This window comes from Gymnoscopelus braueri (assembly GCF_963280865.1).
Source record: "Gymnoscopelus braueri genome assembly, chromosome: 13".
Taxonomy (NCBI): Eukaryota; Metazoa; Chordata; class Actinopteri; order Myctophiformes; family Myctophidae; genus Gymnoscopelus; species Gymnoscopelus braueri.
This window is the reverse complement of record NC_137615.1, coordinates 28,612,475-28,630,653: the sequence shown is the minus strand read 5'-3', so window position 1 is coordinate 28,630,653 and position 18,179 is coordinate 28,612,475. Positions and strand designations below refer to the sequence as shown.

General features: G+C 44.2%; 1 protein-coding gene across 1 annotated transcript in view; it reads left to right on the top strand.

Annotated features, from left to right (window-relative positions):
• Positions 1-18,179, top strand: part of llgl1 (LLGL scribble cell polarity complex component 1) — a 54,413-nt gene that overhangs the window by 24,286 nt on the left and 11,948 nt on the right. Inside the window, exons 5-17 of the mRNA XM_080448467.1 lie at positions 1,484-1,630; positions 5,620-5,782; positions 6,561-6,696; positions 6,792-6,846; positions 7,379-7,533; positions 8,222-8,442; positions 10,529-10,596; positions 12,435-12,609; positions 14,800-14,904; positions 16,034-16,326; positions 16,881-17,031; positions 17,233-17,374; positions 17,706-18,019. Of these exons, the coding sequence (XP_080304593.1) occupies positions 1,484-1,630; positions 5,620-5,782; positions 6,561-6,696; positions 6,792-6,846; positions 7,379-7,533; positions 8,222-8,442; positions 10,529-10,596; positions 12,435-12,609; positions 14,800-14,904; positions 16,034-16,326; positions 16,881-17,031; positions 17,233-17,374; positions 17,706-18,019 (2,125 nt within the window). The remainder of the gene's footprint in view (positions 1-1,483; positions 1,631-5,619; positions 5,783-6,560; positions 6,697-6,791; positions 6,847-7,378; positions 7,534-8,221; positions 8,443-10,528; positions 10,597-12,434; positions 12,610-14,799; positions 14,905-16,033; positions 16,327-16,880; positions 17,032-17,232; positions 17,375-17,705; positions 18,020-18,179) is intronic.

Below are 18,179 nucleotides of genomic sequence, written 5' to 3'. Positions count from 1 at the left end.
AGAATAAAACTCTACTATGCCTATTTGTGTGTATGTGGTTTTGTTTTTTATAGAATATATAGAAATATAGAAAATATAGAAACAAATGAAATATACGCTTGATAGGCTATAGTGAATCCATGAAATAAGAAGATTAATATTTATGGAAATCTAGTGGAATCCTAATGTTCCTATGAAAAAATTATTGCGTATGGATGGAGAAATTAGAAATATTTATGGAAATCCCCAGTGGAATCCTAATGAACCGATGAAATAAGCATTGACTTTGGATGGAGAAATGTGGAATGCTGATGAATATGTAGATGAGTGGATTGCTTGATAACCAAGTTGTTTGTGGGCTGAAATGTAGGCCTGTTTTGGAATTGCAAATGATTTAGCAATTGAAATGTCCAAAGGAATGGCAAAAGTGACACTGCCTGATAGCCTACAGATGGTTAAAAGCTTATTGACTCGCATAGAGCAAAGCTTGGAGTGTTGACAGGGATGCACACGCGTATTAGTAAAAATAATATTTTTATGCAAATTTAGGACAAACGGCGCATCTAAGCAGCAGCACCAGAAAGAGGCACTGACGATGTGTCTGTCCTTTTTAATGTGCTAGCTGGCTAGACATGGGTTGCCATAAAATTGTTAGAACACATTCTAGAGCTGTCGCCATTTGGCACTTTCAGGAGCCTTTCATGGAGCCTGTGGATCACGAGTCAACCCGTGCATCATAGAAAACTTCCCCAAACGCCCTCGTTTTGATCTAAGAGAGGAAGACTGCAGTCTTTGGGGATTTTATATTTGCAGTTGCCAGCTGAGTTTTTTTGTCCTTCTTTGGTGTTCAACAAATTGCGCAGCCCTACTTTTGATTTCCCTTAACCTATTTACGCTCTTCCCCTCCCCGCGTCTCTGTTAGAACTGTCATTCAGCAAACATCACTTTTCAGTTTTCCTTCGCTCCATCTTAATCTCTTTCTCATCAGCTCTTCTCCTCCGCAGAGAAATGACATGTCTGTGTCATTAGCTCTGTCACAATTATTACATAATCGCCTATCGTAATTATTTGATATAATCATAACTATTTTTGCATAATCGTCTGAATCGTTTCATCTGTTGAAAAATGTTCATACATTCTCAAAACTTTTGGAAATTGCAGATCTACACAAGAATTCCACACATTGTGAGCTTGTATAGATCGGCTATTTACACTATTTAAAACCATAGTCAAAGTATACAATTATTAAATATGGCCTGTTTTGGCCATAGTACATTATTTATTTTTATTATATTTTTTGTTTCCATAGCCTAAAAGAAAAAACGGAGATGTAAATTTGTATTTATTTGTTCCAATGTTCAATGTCAAAAACACAATCAAATCGTCGATCGCAATTATTTGTATGACAGTTAAAAGTAAAATGTCATGATCGTGTGCATTCCATCTGCATCTCTTCATCATTCCATGGGTATCTCTTCATCATATTTCTCTCCTCCCTCTCCAGCGCTACCCGGGTGACTGTGCTCCTCCTCCCGAGGTCATGTGACCTGCTCTGCGTTGGAACAGAGGGAGGGGGCGTGTACTTCCTGGATCTGCCCTGCCTCTCTCTGAGGGACAACCAATCACTGCTCCAGGACCAGGTCATGCAGAGGTGAGAAGCGTGTGTGTGTGTGTGTGTGTGTGTGTGTGTGTGTGTGTGTGTGTGTGTGTGTGTGTGTGTTCCTAGAGTCTGTAACATAACACTAATAACTCCATACTCATAAACTCACTCATGAACCTTGAATCAATAATTCATTAATGCACCCAAGCAGCTGCAAGCAAATGCTTTTTCAGCGCTGAGAACTTTGTCATCCTCCACTGTGCCTCTTGTCCTGTTCTTCCAAAACCAGATGGCTGCTTCTAGAACAACACATCAGGGCTTTTGTTGATAGAAACATACGCTCACAGTGCTTCTCAAAGTGGGGTCCAGGGACCCTCAGGGTTCCTTGAGGGGGTTCAAAATGGACGATTACAGGTCTGTAACTCTGAGAGTATACAAATGGAAGCAAATGGTTCATTTGGTTCCATTTATATACTCAGAGTTATGGGGGTCCTTAAAATTTTAAGAACATGTTTGAGAACCACTGCCCTACAATGATCATTAGAGTCTGTTTTGATAAACAGAGTGGTTCTTGAACGCACCATAATCAGGGTTCTGTTGATAGAAACAGACTCTAGATTAGAATTATATAGAATCCGTTGCGATCGTCAGAGCTGGACTGTTGGTTCTTGAATGCAACACATCATGGTTTCTGTAGATGGAAACAGACTGAATACTGTGTAGTTTGTGTTCTGATATGCATTTTCCCCATGCAGTGAAACATTCAGCACTGGACTCTGGTCTCTTTTTGGATTCACTACACAAGCCACTTAGTGTGATTGTGTATCGCTCCATATCTGTGAGCCATGGGATTGGAGACGTTATGAAAAGAGGCACTTTAATGGCCTCTCACTCTCTTTCTCCCTCTTGTTCACTCTCTCGTTTTTTCTTTATAAACACTCTTTCTCGCCTTTGAACATAAAATACACTCCCGTTCCCCTCCACTCACGCCTCCCAACTGTGCATGTAGCAGAAGTAGTGCGAGTGCGCAGACTGTGCATACACACACCACAAAATACGCAATAACGACACATACACCATACAGGTTACCAACACCATACAAAACACACATGCACACCAAACTGTGTGTACACACACACCCTGCACACACCGTACACACACACACACACACACACACACACACACACACACACACACACACACACACACACACACACACACACACACACACACACACACACACACAGGAGTTGAGTCACGGTTGTGAGGTTCAGGGACCACAAGAACATTCAGATCCGAAGAAAGTGAAGCAAGGCAGAGATCCAATAGAAGTGGAGTGTTATAATTCCAGTTCAATTCTCAAATACAATTGAATAAAATAACTGTCCCTGACATGATGGTGATTCAGCCTGATTCACACGGTGACTCAGACCTTTTTCAAACGCAGTACAATGCAGACTGACGTGTGCCACTGCAAGGCTGAGTTCAGTCCAGTTGGTATGAACTATTGGACATTGTGCAAAGGTAGTGAATTATTAGTTTAACCTATTAAGACCTGAGGCCGAGTCAATCAGAATGCCTTCTAAATCAGAAGTTCTCACACCTTCAAGATTTTTCAGAAATGTTCAAAAATAGCAGATACAGATGTACAAGCTAGCTAACAAGCCAACGCTAAAATCTAAAATGACACAGATGTGTTCAGTCGAAATTCCTGTTAAATATATGTTTATTTTAATGTAACCTTTTATTAAACCAGGATAGTGAATATTGAGATTAGAAATCTATTTTTTGAGGGAGACATGGCCAAGACAGGCAGCAGCATAATTTAAAACACAGTTACAAACAGAAAAAACAAAGGAAGACAATACAATCTATATATTTAGTTGACCGGGGTCCCCCAGGGCTCTATTCATGATCCATTCCTTTTTTCCTCTACACCAAATCTCCTTGCCGAAAATAGCACATATACAAGCTTGTAGTTTGATCTTGGAAGATCTGCTATTTTCGTTGAATGTTCACCTCAGAATCAGGACACTAGGGTTCATGTGGTTAAAATAAATCACATTTCTTAAAATACTTTTAAGAGTCTGTTTCATAACCAGATACCGTAAATGTAAAAACATTGACATGTTCATTCTGCAAGTCATTCTGCAACGCATTTGAATGCCACGGGTGCAGAATACACAAAGGCCCTTTTCCCAATTTCCATACGGGCATTTCAAACAGAAAGCATCTGTCCATGTTTATAGAAATGAAAGGTTTACAGAAACGTTAGATATACAGTATATCCTACATGTTCTGTCAACAGCTTATACAGCAATCCATTAATAATTTATAAAGAAAATAATTCATGTCTGTTTGTCATCTTCTGGATTTCACCAAGCACAGAAAAGTTGGGTTTATGGTTTTGATTTGTTGCATTAATTCAATTCGCTGTTCATGTCATGCATACTATAACATCCAGTAATGTTTTATATATGCATATACTTATGGAATATGTGTCTGTCAAACTATATACTTATTTGTTCTTTTTCACTGTCTTTCTTTCCATACCGTACATTCTTTCCATTCCATAGAGGACTCCTGTATGTTAGAAACATGTGGCAGACATATGTTGCAGGACAAGAGTGTGTGTTTATTTCACTGCGTTCCTCATTGTACTGTACTGTTTGTACACTGCCTAACAGTGTGCTGTTGTGTTCTGCTGTAACACAGCCTCATTCTGACTGAGTGGCCAAACCCCTCATTACACAGGCTTGTTTATGGAAGTGGGCGGAATTGAAGCCTAACAAGGGCCCTGATAAGGCTTTGTGTGTGTGTGTGCGTGCGCGCTGTGTGTGGAGATGGGAGAGAAGATGTTGGACAGTGCGGCTTTGTGCCGGCTGCCAAAACCTGGTGTTCCGGTTCAGGGAAGTGTTTAGTCGAATCTCTCCACACGCATGCACGCGCGCGCACGATCTTACACACACACACACACACACACATACATACACACACGCACGCGTGCGCATACACACACATACACACGCATACACACAAGCTCATCGGGTTCTGCAGCAGGATGCCGGATTCCCTAAAAATACTCATGGACAGAGAGGGAGAGAGAGGGAGACAATGGAATGTTTTGTTGGGTTTCTGCCTGTCTGCTTCCGGAGAGGATCCTCAGTCAGCCCTCCCCAACCAGTCAGAGGTGTGTGTGTGTGTGTGTGTGTGTTTGTGCACGTATTTGTGTGGCAGGCAGGCTATCTCTCCAGGGTCGGTTCTGCCTCATCCGCAACCAAGTGCCCAGAGAGTTCGCCCATCTCCCCCCACCTCCCCTCACTTTCTCTTTCTCAGATATGTCTGCCCTCCATCCTCTGCTTTATCGCTCTGTTGTCATCTGCATCCCTCTCTTTCTCCTCACCCCCTCCCACCACACAGCCCCGTTGGGACAAGACCTCTGTCATCTCAATGCGGTATCTCTGATCTTTCTGCTTTCTAGTGCTGCTGTTGAAGAACGAATGCACACTGAAGTGTTCATTTAATTCTGAAACGGACACTTCGAGAGTTAAATAAACGGTTCTGGCTCTCTGACTTAAATAAACACAGGATTTTGCGGTGTAGTTGGGACATCTTCCCTGCAGCACAGCTCCTGGCTTCATTTGTTGTTGTTTAGATGAGGTTCCTGTGCCAGGGCTAGAGTCTTTGGACTTGTGTGGATGAATTCTTGGCTTGAGTTTTCAGAGAGCTATTTCTTTAACGTTTGAACCTCATTAGCTCTCTGCTTTCCAATCCCTATGCTCTACTTACAAAATAGCTGCTCATTAAACATGGCATTCCTCAGTTATTTTCGCCTCCAACATCTCTGTTCCGTGTCTAATGAGGAACTGGAGGAAGAGATGCAATCCCTCGATGTATGAGGACACAGGGTCAAATATGGCATCGATGGGTTTCAAAAGCAGCCCTGAGATGGGATAGTGGTTTTTGGTTTGTGTGGGTGTATTTTTCTTTTCCAACTGTGAATGTTTTTGGTTGTTGCATAATAGTATTGTGTTTTTCAGCTTGCCAGAGGACTACAGGTGTGGGAAGTCTTTGGGACCAGTGGAATCTCTTCAGGAACACCCCCAGCTGCCTGGGAAGATTCTGATTGGCTACAACCGAGGCCTGGTGGTCCTATGGGATCTGAACGCTCGACATCCAGACCATCTCTTCCTGGGCAAGCAGGTATCTGGTCAAAGAACAGCACGTTTTGCACATGTTGAGCAGACTGATGCTCATTCTGTTGAGAGTGCATGTTGACAAACTTTATTTAATTTATGAATTTGTTTATTTGATAGGGGAGGAGCACATTAATGAACATCCATATAAAATAATATATAAGTAAACATGCCGGCGTTAGCCAGACGATGGGTCTTAAAAACAGGATATGTAGGGAACTCCCTTATTGCAAGTGGTAGGCCATTTGAATAATGGATTTTATTTATTATGTACTTTACATTTGTGAAAATCTCAAAGTGCTTTTGTAGGCACATTGATCTTACTGTGTTATATTGGAGCATCCCTTGGTGCTGGTTGAACTGTCCTAGAACTTTGTTGCATTGTGCTGGAATGCTGCCATATCTCTTTTCTATGCTACATTGCGTTGAACGCATTGCACTGAAGCAGGTCAGAGTAATGTTGGAGAAATAGCCTGATAGGCAGATCATGAGGGAAGGTCCCTCATGAATACTGTATTGCTAAAAGCAATAAGGTATTCATAATAGAGGAGATGAAAGGCTTAGCATATAGGCATGTGTGTGTGTGTGTGTGTGTGTGTGTGTGTGTGTGTGTGTGTGTGTGTGTGTGTGTGTGTGTGTGTGTGTGTGTGTGTGTGTGTGTGTGTGTGTGTGTGTGTGTGTCATACATTACATACCGTATGGGGAGACATAGCTTTTTGTATCCTTAATTGTCTTTGAACCTTGCTGACCGATACAATATTTGAATTGTGTGTGTCAATCTGCAGCAGCTGGAGAGCCTGGTGTGGGAACGTACTGGAAACTCCTTCGTCAGTTCCCATAGCGACGGGGGATATTCTGTGTGGCCTGTAACCAGCGGCAACCCCTATATTCACCAGCCAGTGTCCTCTACTATACCTTATGGTGAGACAGACACATACACACACACACACACACACACACACACACACCTCTACCTTATACCTGATAAAACCTGAAAAAACACCTGTTTGTCACAGGTCCATTCCCCTGCAAGGCCATTAACAAGATCCTATGGAGGACCACACAGTCAGGGTGAGTGGCACGTTGACACAATGAGGAATTGAGTAAGTCAAAGTAATGATATTACAAGTTCCTTTTGCAATGGATAATTCAAAGCAAAATCAAAGCTGCAACTCCAGTGTTTCTCCCATTACTCTTTTTTTTTTTAATAGAGCTTGGAAAATGGTGTTATGTATTTTTTTCATCTAATGACTAACCCAACTGGGCACTTTTCCTCGTACGACCCATTAGTACATAAAAAAATATAAATCCTACGCTAGTGCTTGCAGCTCTCTCCTTTTCCATTTCATTGTGTTAGAATGGAGAGCCTTTGTGTTGCTTTCATTTTTTCTGTCTTGCCATGGAGAGCCTTTGTGTTGCTTTAATTTTTTCTGTCTTGCCTTGGATAAGCCTGATTTATACTAAGTTACACGCCAGTGTCACCCGCAAGAATAGCTGGTCTACAAGCGCACGACGCATTGCACCCCAACCTACAGTATAAGAATAAATTGGGCTTAATTCCAACAATATCAACTATTGTTCCCCATCCCATTCTCTCCTCCAGTTCTCCAGTGTTGTTGTACAGTGGGGGGATGCCCAGAGCCAGTTATGGAGACCGCCACTGTCTGTCCATCCAAAAGGACAAAGAGCACATCACTTTAGACTTCACATCCAGAGTCATTGACTTCTTCACTGTCCACAATGTGGAGCAGGAGAAAGGTGAGGGGCTTCATACAGTGTATATACCCAAGCAGCTTGCCTGGTGTTGCCAGGGATATTGCGCTGACAAGGTGTTGCATTGCGACGTTTTGATCAGCGTGTTCAGGCTTCAGACTTTTCAGTCTATTGCCCTCTCTTTCTTTCTCGCTAATCGAGCTCTGATCTGAAGTCACACACAACAGAAACCGTTGCTTAACAATTTGCGCAAATCAGCAAAGACGTGCCTGATGTCTGTGCAAACCAGCGTTTTACGCAACGGTTAACGTGAGCGCAAATATCCGTTCATTCCGTTGATAGACAAAAGCTTCTGTGTGTGTGTGTGTGTGTGTGTGTGTGTGTGTGTGTGTGTGTGTGTGTGTGTGTGTGTGTGTGTGTGTGTGTGTGTGTGTGTGTGTGTGTGTGTGTGTGTGTGTGTGTGTGTGTGTGTGAGATGTCAGACCAGAGCTTGATCAGCAAGGGAGAGAGAGGTAGAGCTCGATTCGCACAAGAGAGACAAGGGGAGGGAGAGATGGAGGGACGTGTTGTAAGCACAATAACCCTGTCAACACCGGGCAAGCTTGATAAATGACAGAAATCATGGTTACTTTTATTTTTTTAAGAGGATCTTCCATACCACAACAGACACTTGAATATATGAGTTTAACTTTAAGGTTTACAGAGCCTCTATCCTCCCTCTTTTCTTTGACAGAGTTTGATGACCCCTCGGCCGTGGTGGTTTTGTTAGAGGAGGAGTTGGTTGTAATCGACCTCCTGACCTCTGGGTGGCCCTCTCTGCCCACACCTTACCTGGCTCCTCTGCACTCCTCTGCCATCACGTGCTCCTGTCACGTCTCCGCTGTTCCTCCCAAACTCTGGGAGAGGCTGGTCAACGCAGGCAAGGCCCAGCAAGGACAGCAGCGTGCACACAGGGTGAGGCACAGGTCCTAGCCTTTGTGTTTGGTGTGTTGCCCCATTGGTAAGGTATCTGTCAATGCACTGAATTTACTTTGGAACTGGGAAGGGGACTTCACCCTAAAAAGTGGGAGCCACAGTCCTTGCCTTTATGTTTTTTTTTTTTCCTAAATTTTTATCCCTCGATTTTGTAACCCTTTTTTCACCCGGTGCCAATTTGCTAAGTGATCCTGGGCACTACACTCCCCCCACCAGCCTAGGGAGGCCAGGGCCGAGCTCATGCCTCCTTCAATGCATGAGAGCCAACTGACCTTCTTGTCACCTGACAGGGGGGAGTTTCCCTGGTTGGACGTAGCGCGTGGAAGGAACACGTTATTCCAACCAGTTCCCTTCCCCTCCATCAGGCGCCCCGGCTGACCAGGGGGAGGCAGTATAGTGACCAGGATTACGACATGTTTTTGTGAGGGTATTAACTACCCTAGGAGACACGGGGAGAACATGCAAACTCCACACAGAGTAGGCCCTTTCGCCAACCCCACCTAGGGTATGGGCGCTGATGACACGGAGGAGAGGACACGCCCCCAGCGCCCACAGCATCCCCGGCGGGAATCGAACCCAGGACCTTCTAGCTGTGAGGCGACAGCGCTACCGACTGCGCCACCGTGCCCCTCTTGCCTTTATGTTTGACGCATGTAAAGGTTTTTTCACATGGGAAGTGACTGACACGTAGTAATACATTTTCAATGAGAGGCGAGCGGGCAGTTAGGGAGGCGAGGGTGTGCTTGTCATGCACACGCCTGCTCACTGCTAGAGTTGAAATGTGTTTCACTTTTTTCTACTTGATGCGTAGAACTGTGTTCATTCACATGAGGAGCACTGTGTGACCCCTTGGATCCAGGCGAGTACGCAGAGTATAAATACCTTAAACGAACACTGAAGATTTTAGTGTATGCATTAATCGTGAGTGTACACATGTATTAATTAACATACATTGTTCGCCTATTATGACATGCTAGGGTTCAAATGATCAACGCTCTTATTTATTATTTACTGCTGTAATAATTTGTCTATATATGTACTCATTTTGTGCGAAAGAAGGCATACTCTGATTAGACTGAAAACCATCTTGAGGAAGGTAGTTGTGACCGAAATGTTTATGTGCTTTTAATCAATTCAATGCAGAGGTAACTTCCCTGCACCACAGACGAGAAAAGCTATTTAGTGTGGATGTTGCTTTCAACTTATCTTAGACGCACACCTTTTCCACATTATGTAGTAGGCTAGCTGACCTGCCAGTACTCAGTAATGCACACGCACACAAACACACACACACACACACAAACAAACAGGATTGCAGCATTATCTGGGTTCCTATAAAAATGAACTGATAACACTCTACTGTATAGAGTTAAAGTTCCTCAGTTAGATCGCTGATCCTCAAGTCCTCCTGTATCCACAAAGCTCCTGGAAGTACCACAAGGCTTAAGTTGTAGCAGTAGCAGGGCAATGTCGAGTGAATGCTAGTAAGTCAACAGTGTAACTAGATTTTGTAATGCATAGCTTTTAACTTGGTGTGGCATTGGAGAGGTTAATTATGAGGGTAGTCTATCATTAAAGTCGTACCTCAGCTTAAGTCTAGAGACTGTGTCTGTCATCAGGAAAGCCAATTGCCATTTGAGTGTTGGTCTGCTGGCTGAAGCCTGTTAGCTTAAAGAGCAGGTGGAGGTGGTTAAAAGGCTTTGCAGTGGCTTTGCTGCCTGTATCAGCTGTTTGATTAAGGACAGATTGCACGCATGCACATATGCACAAACTCACACACGCATACCCACACATGCACGCACGGAGCTGAGTTCATAAGTTCATAAGTTCAAGTCCTGCCTGTTTGTGTGAGGTTGGCATCAGAACTGTGTGTGACTGTGTGTGTGCGTGTGTGCAGTACATTCACAAATGTGTTCACATTTGTGCCAGGACTAGTGAATATTTGAGTTGGGGTTGAAAACTAAATGTTATCCTGCCAGGCCCTTACATCTGTGTATGCTGTTCAGAATCAGGATAAATAATAATACCTTCCTAATGTTTGTCTTTTGTTGGTAACTTGGTGCAGAGCTGGCCCATATGTGGAGGGAAAAACCAGACACCTCCACCAAAACACCAGGAGCTCCTCCTCACTGGGTATGTACACACACACACACACACACACACACACACACACACACACACACACACACACACACACACACACACACACACACACACACACACACACACACACACACACACACACACACACACACTAGGGCATGGGCATTTCAAGTACTTTCCATATTCGTGTTTGAGTTCAATTATTATAGATACTCAGAAAACAACAACAACAATCTCCTGTTAAGGGGTATTTTATACTTGGTTGCACAGTGTCGCATACAGAAAATATTCGATCTACAAGCTCACAACCAAGTATAAGTATAGTTCGGGTTTTTCAGATGATTTCTAATCCAGGCCAGTGCTGCACAGCAATGAGTGCAACAGCACAACCAGCACTAATTCCTAAATGAATTTCAACAAGACATAAAATATCATTTAAGGACAACTTGTCAAAGTTGAACTCATTCACTGTCAGAGTTTTTCAGAACAGTCTGCAGCCAGTGCCAGTGTTTTTAAGCATTTTTACTAACCTTTCAAGAGCCACAGAATATTTCGCTCCAGGACGACAGAGTGTCTCTGCCTCCATCGGCGAAAAAAGCATGTCACCGCGGCCCTCCGTTCTTGAGTTATTGGCTGTTGAATATAGCCCCTCGCCAAAAATGCAGAAATAAACAAGAACGCAGAGATTTTTTTTTCCTTCTAAATCCTGTAGCATTAGATTGAACAGGGCTGGGTTTGTTGTGATGTTTGTGTTATTTCCGGGTATACTCTTCTCCGGAAGTCATAGGATCACTCATAGGTTGGCGAAGAGCGCCATCTAGCGTAAACACTGAAAACACTGTTTTGACGTGTTACACGTCATTGGCACTCTGGGCCGTGGAAACAAATGACGTGTTACACGTCATTGGCACTGTGGGCCTTGGAAACAAATGACGTGTTACACGTCATTGGTACTGAATGATTTAACACATTGAGTGCCAAAAACGGTCCGGACCGTTTTTCATAATCCAAACGAGGTGTGCCAAAAACGGTTATAACCGTTTTTGGGGGGGAAAAAAAAAGAAAAAAAAATCCCTTCACAGCACCAGGAGATATCATTTTTCGAAGATTTAGACTTTAATCCACTTCCTGGTTAACTTATGACTTCAAAAGCCTGTATCTCGGCTCCTGTGTACTTTTTTTTTTTTACTATGTATTTTTGACTATTTTTGACTATTTTCAACTGGCTGCAACTATGGAACGGATTACCGAATGTTTATCATTTTTTCCCCCCGATTGTACGAGACCTCTATGTGTGTAATGAGGGGATCACCGTGAGGACGGTGATCACTGAAAATATTTTGTGACTACTTGAAAAAGGTTCAAAAATGGTTAAAAATCCAGGCACTGACTGTACCCTGTTTTTAAAAAACCCTGGCACTCAATGTGTTAACTCAGTGTTTTTTGACAAAACAGTTTTTTGACAAAACTGTCAACTGTTCTGCTGTGGTTTGAAACCGTTGCCCTGGGAAAGGACATCAGAGAAAAAACTGATGGCTAGCTAGCTAACCTATAACATTTGTATTTATTTATGTATTTAATTTGAGGGATTTGTTTTGCAGTTATTTGATAGTTACAGTGTAGAGAGACAGGATTAACGTAAAGAGAGTAGGGGAGTGAAGAGTGGCAAATTGTCCTTCAGAACCGGGGGACTCGCTGTCAGGTATTAGAGCCCACGTGGTACGCGCCCTAACCATTACGATGGTTAGGTCGATTAATTAACGATTCATTTTAATTATCAGCTGAGGTTGTTTTCAATCTACTTTGAGCCCACCCCTCCCTATTAATGTACAACAGCTGATGTTGACATGTCTGTATCCTCTCTACAGCCACGAGGACGGTACAGTGCGTTTCTGGGACGCGTCGGGCGTCGCCCTGACGCCGCTGTACAAACTCAGCACCGCCAGCATTTTTCATACCGACTGTGACCCTAACGACGACCCTCAGGACCCTAGCAACGACCCCGATGCGCAGCAGGAGGAGGAATGGCCACCCTTCAGGAAGGTGAGAATTGAGAGCGTGTGTGAGAAAAGAGTGGAGAGAGGGAGCGGGAGAGAGAGTTGAATCTTTCCTCTTGAGATCAGACTTGGGTTCTCGTTTTACAGGCCCTGGGAATGAAAACAGTCTGTTTTACACGCGCGCGCGCGCACACACACACACACACACACACACACACACACACACACACACACACACACAGTCACCCCTGCAACACTACATCTGTGGCCTAATTTCCCTCTCTGATAGTTTTCATGTGTTTGGTGTGCAGACAGACCCACCCCATTGTTTCCCCTGACTCTGAACTAACCACAGTCTGATTCTGTTTTAATGGCCGCGTCCTGCTCCGAATAACATTCAAATAAACTGATTCAGCACCAAGGCACACAGTAGATCTCAGCATCGTCGGATCCCATGAGATGTGGCGAGGTTTGTAGCTCTTTCAGTACTGGCAGGGAATCAAGATTGGTCATGCGGCTTTTCCCTGGTTGAATATTTCAATAAACCAATACAGTGTTAGGGGTTTGAGCTTAGTCACAAATGGCGCCTGTAGATGAATGTAAACAAACAAACTGAACAGCAAAATTTGTTCCTAAATACGGTATCCATTTGACTGAATTTACCCTGTTTCTTACTCACGGCATGAAGATGACCGTATCTATATGACAAAGATGAGGTAGTGTAGCTGTGACTAGTTGTTCATGTATTAGCCTAGTTCAAACTTGCAGCATACAACAGGATTGTGTACATTAACCCATTAAGACCTGAGGCCGATTCTACAAATGCCTTCTAAATCAGTAGTTCTCACACTTTCAAGATTTTTTTTCTTAAAAATTTCAAAATTAGCAGATGTACAAGCTCGCAGCGTTGCTGCGAGCTTGTACATCTGCTATTTTTGAATAGCCAACGCAAACATCTAAAATGACACAGATGCCTTTCCGGTTTTAATGGCTTAAATGAACGGTCTCAGAATTTGCACGTTAGCATGTAACCACTTAAACCCCATACTGTATACAAGGTTGACTGGGAACCCCTCTTTTCCCCCTCTATAGCAAATCCCTTTGTCGAAAATAGCCACGTTATGAACTTGTAGATCTGCTATTTTGGCAGAATGTTTGCCTCTTTCTGCCAAATGTTCATCTATTTTCACTGAATGTTTGCCTATTATTATTACAAATGTATTCATCTAATTTTGGGGACAAAGAAAAGCTCTCTAAGCTCATAATGCATTGCAATATAAGACAGACATGATCTGGTAGATTTGTTGTCAGACAAAGTATATAGGGCTTAACTCCCATGCAGACACCTTTTAGGTCCTGTGTTCACACTCCTTTTACAATATCTTCATCTATCATTCTCTTCCTTTTCACCCCATTCTTGTACTTCTTCACTGTCCGACCCGCTCCTCTTCTGCATTGTCCTCTACCTTTCTCTCCTGTCCTGTAACCCATGGTAACAGAGCTGCATGCTCTGGAATGTAGCCCTCATATGGGATGAAGAGCCTTTCCCTGTTTTCCTCAGTAATGAAAACCAGATCCCTCACTCTGTGTGTGTGTGTGTGTGTGTGTGTGTGTGTGTGTGTGTGTGTGTGTGTGTGTGTGTGTGTGTGTGTGTGTGTGTGTGTGTGTGTGTGTGTGTGTGTGTGTGTGTGTGTGTGTGTGTGAGAGAACCACCTCTCCTACTCCTTGTTTTGCCAAGACACAACTCTCTCATGAGAGAGGATACCGTTGGAATTCCTACTGTGTGTGATTTAGTGTCTATGGACATGCATGTTGTTTTTCTTATGTTTGTGTGTGGTGGTGGTAGAAGAAGGGATTGTCCAGGAATTCTCGTTCTCAAACCTTTTACTTTCAAGGTCCCCCATAACTCTGAGAGTGTACAAATGGAAATGTGCACACTCTCAGAGTTACAGACCTACCTGTATGAGAGTCCATTTGGAACCCCCCCCCCCCCACACACACACACTTTGAGAACCACTGTGTAGAAGATTTGGAAATGGAGACTGTTCTGTGGAAGGGTTCCAGGAGGTCGCTCTGACATTCCACCCTCCGTCCAGAATGTGTTTGTATTCTAAGTTGTAGCATACTGTCTCCAGGACATTGGGCTGCATATTGTGACTGAGTGCAATTAAAACGGTCTGTGGTTGTTTTACTGTCCTAATGAGTTAAAACCCAACTATTTTGTGTGTGCGTGTAGGTGGGATGTTTTGACCCCTACAGTGATGACCCCAGGCTCGGCATCCAGAAGATTTGCATGTGTAAATACAGCAGCAAGCTGGTGGTGGCAGGGACTGCTGGACAGGTACAGTACATACTGTACAGTATATGTAACTTGCAGTACACACACACACAGACACACACACACACACACACACACACACACACACACACACACACACACACACACACACACACACACACACACACACACACACACACACACACACATCATCTCTCTTAACACATTCCATGCCAGACGTTAATCTCATAATGTACTCACCAGTGCCAACGTGTTATTGTTGTTTTTTTGTTTTTTTCACGTCGCCATAGATCTTGTTAAAATCCTTAAGATTGAGCTGTGCACTGTCTGTTTACATCCGCGAGATCTCACTGAATCTACCAGTGAAAACCACATGTCAAACGGAGCTCCATGGTTGTAGTTAGAGCGGATTACGTTAAACAGTGATATGCGAGGAGAAAAAACTACAGGAAGAGAATTGAGTTTCAGTTTCGTCTGCAGAACGAGGGCCGACGTGATCGGCAAAACCGGATCCCAAATAATTCTGTTTCCGGTCTTCAAACCGGAACCGGAAATGGATCAAAAAATTCCGAAAGTGCACCTGGGGGCGGGATCTACGCGAACCGCCGGTTCGCGTAGATCTACGCGATTGGCACGCTGCGGCTTTAAATAGGTTCGCGTAGATCTACGCGATTGGCATTCAATGTGTTAAGGTGCGTTCCACCGAAAGATAAAATATTTGTTCGAGTGGTGCGACATACAAAATCAATGCAACAACGCGACTTGGTGCGACGTTGGGTCATACTGTAGGTCAGTACCAACTGAAGGGGAGCGAGGCCTAGGGGTATTTAAGTCACTTTTACTCTGTATTGGATCAGCAGGGAACCAAATCTGAGGTGTGAGATTAATGAAGCAAGAATTTGTCAAAGTTAGATGGATCCTAGTTGAATATTTCAACTTGTGCAAATTAGCTAATTCAGACAAAATTTACTTCCTATCACGTCCTTTGCGTCACCAAATTTGCATCTTTGCATTGACTTTGTATGTAATTGCGCCGTGATAATAATTGACTTTAGTCCGGTGTGAACGCACCGTCATAATTCCAAGGATGTGAAATGATCACCAGCGATATGAACAAATGAACTCGGAGGACTTCACTGTTCAGACTGTGTAAACCCGTCTCTCTGTCCAGGTGATGGTGATGGGTTTGAGTGACGAGCGTTCGGAACACATGGTGGACGTGGCTGTGATGGACCTGCTCCAGGACAGGGAAGGTTTCACCTGGAAGGGCCACGATAGGCTGGAGCCGCGCCTTAAGCCCGCCCCCTTCCCTCCAGGCTTCCAGCCTTTAGTGCTTGTGCAGTGCCTACCGCCGGCCTCGGTAACCGCAGTGACGCTGCACGCCGAATGGAACCTGTTGGCCTTTGGGACGAGTCACGGCTTTGGGCTGTTCGACTACCACAGACGCAACGCTGTGCTCGCCAGGTGGGTACCAGAGCGGTGCCGGAGGGGGCACCAGGGCAAACATTGTGTTCACCAGAGCAGACAGGAAGAGGGCATGAGCTTGATAGGGTGCTGCCATGTTAAATGAACACACTCTACTAGATAACTATGGAAATAGTTAATTGCAGCATTTTTTACCTTTGGTTATAATTTGGTCATTATATATAACCAAATTGATTTGACTGTTCTTTCAGAATTATAGGGCATTGTAGTCTCTGTATTTAGTATTTGTCTTTGTCATGGGTTGCACTCATTTCTTTCTCTTTTGTTTTCTAGTCACAGCTCTTGATAGGGTGCATCCTTATTTTGGGTGTCTGTCTGTCTGTCTGTCTGTCTGTCTGTCTGTCTGTCTGTCTATCTATCTGTCTTCTCAGGTGTATCGTTCATCCTAATGTCACTCTGTCACACTGCCTCTCTCTCTCTGTCTGTCTGACTGTCCTCTCAGGTGTACCCTGCATTCTAATGTCACTTTGTTACACTGCCTCTCTCTCTCTCTCTCTCTCTCTCTCTCTCTGTCTGTCTGACTGTCCTCTCAGGTGTACCCTGCATCCTAATGACTCTTTGGCTATGGAGGGCCCACTATCCAGAGTCAAGTCTCTGAAGAAGTCTTTACGACAGAGTTTCAGGCGGATCCGCAAGAGCAGGGTGTCTGGCAAGAAGCGCCCCATCACCACCCCCACCAGCAAGGTAACACACACACACACACACACACACACACACACACACACACACACACACACACACACACACACACACACACACACACCCTGTTCTGCTGCTGATCACTGCCCATTGGATGTGTGGAATGAAACGCTGCACTGTCGTGTTGTGTGATGTATACATACGGTATGTGTGTGTGTGTGTGTGTGTGTGTGTATTTGTCTGTAGGTTCAGGAGGCCAATGCTGCGCTAGCAGCAGAGCAGGAGGAGGTGGCACCGGTACAGCGTAGGATTGAGCCCCGGTCAGCTGACGACTCACTGTCTGGGGTGGTCCGATGTCTCTGCTTCGCCGACACCTTCCTACGAGACGGTGCGCTAACATACTTACACATGCTTGGGTCATAGTCCATTCATTTGGAATAAAACATTTAAATAAATAATTGTTCTTGGTTGAATGTTCGAACTTTTGTGAGAAAACATAGTTTGGTTTAACCACTTGAACCCCAGCATCCATATTCTTGAGGCAGTATCAGCCAAAAATAGAAGATCTACATTGTGACACGTTGTGAGCTTGTAGATTTATTATGGCAAAGACATTTGGTGTAGAGGGAAAAAGAGTGCACCAAGTAATTCACATCCAAATATAGAGGGTTTAAGTGGTTAATTAATATTTGTTTTCTGCCTCATTGTCTGCTCTCCAGGTACGCATCACGGCCCCACGCTGTGGGCGGGCACCAACTCGGGCAGCGTGTACGCCTATGCTCTGGAGGTACCTGGTGTGGGCGGCGGGCGTTTGTGTGACCGAGGCGTTGCTGGCGAGGGCAGTGCGTGCGCAGAGGCGGTGCTCGGTAAAGAGATCCAGCTGATGCACCGGGCGCCGGTGGTGTCGATATGCGTGCTGGACGGCCGGGGGAAACCGCTACCGGACCCCTACGAAGCAGCACAGGACCTGGCCACAGCACCCGACATGACCAACGCACACTCAGTACTCATTGCTTCAGAGGAACAGCTCAAGGTAAAGGAGGAGAACAAATTATAAATATAATAAATATTTCAGAAATGTGTGTATAAATATATATTATGTGCTGCGTGTATATGTGTGCGTTTGTATTTTTTATAAGCATTCAGAATTTGGGATTTGTTCCTGCTCGGGCTACCCAAGCTAAAAATACATT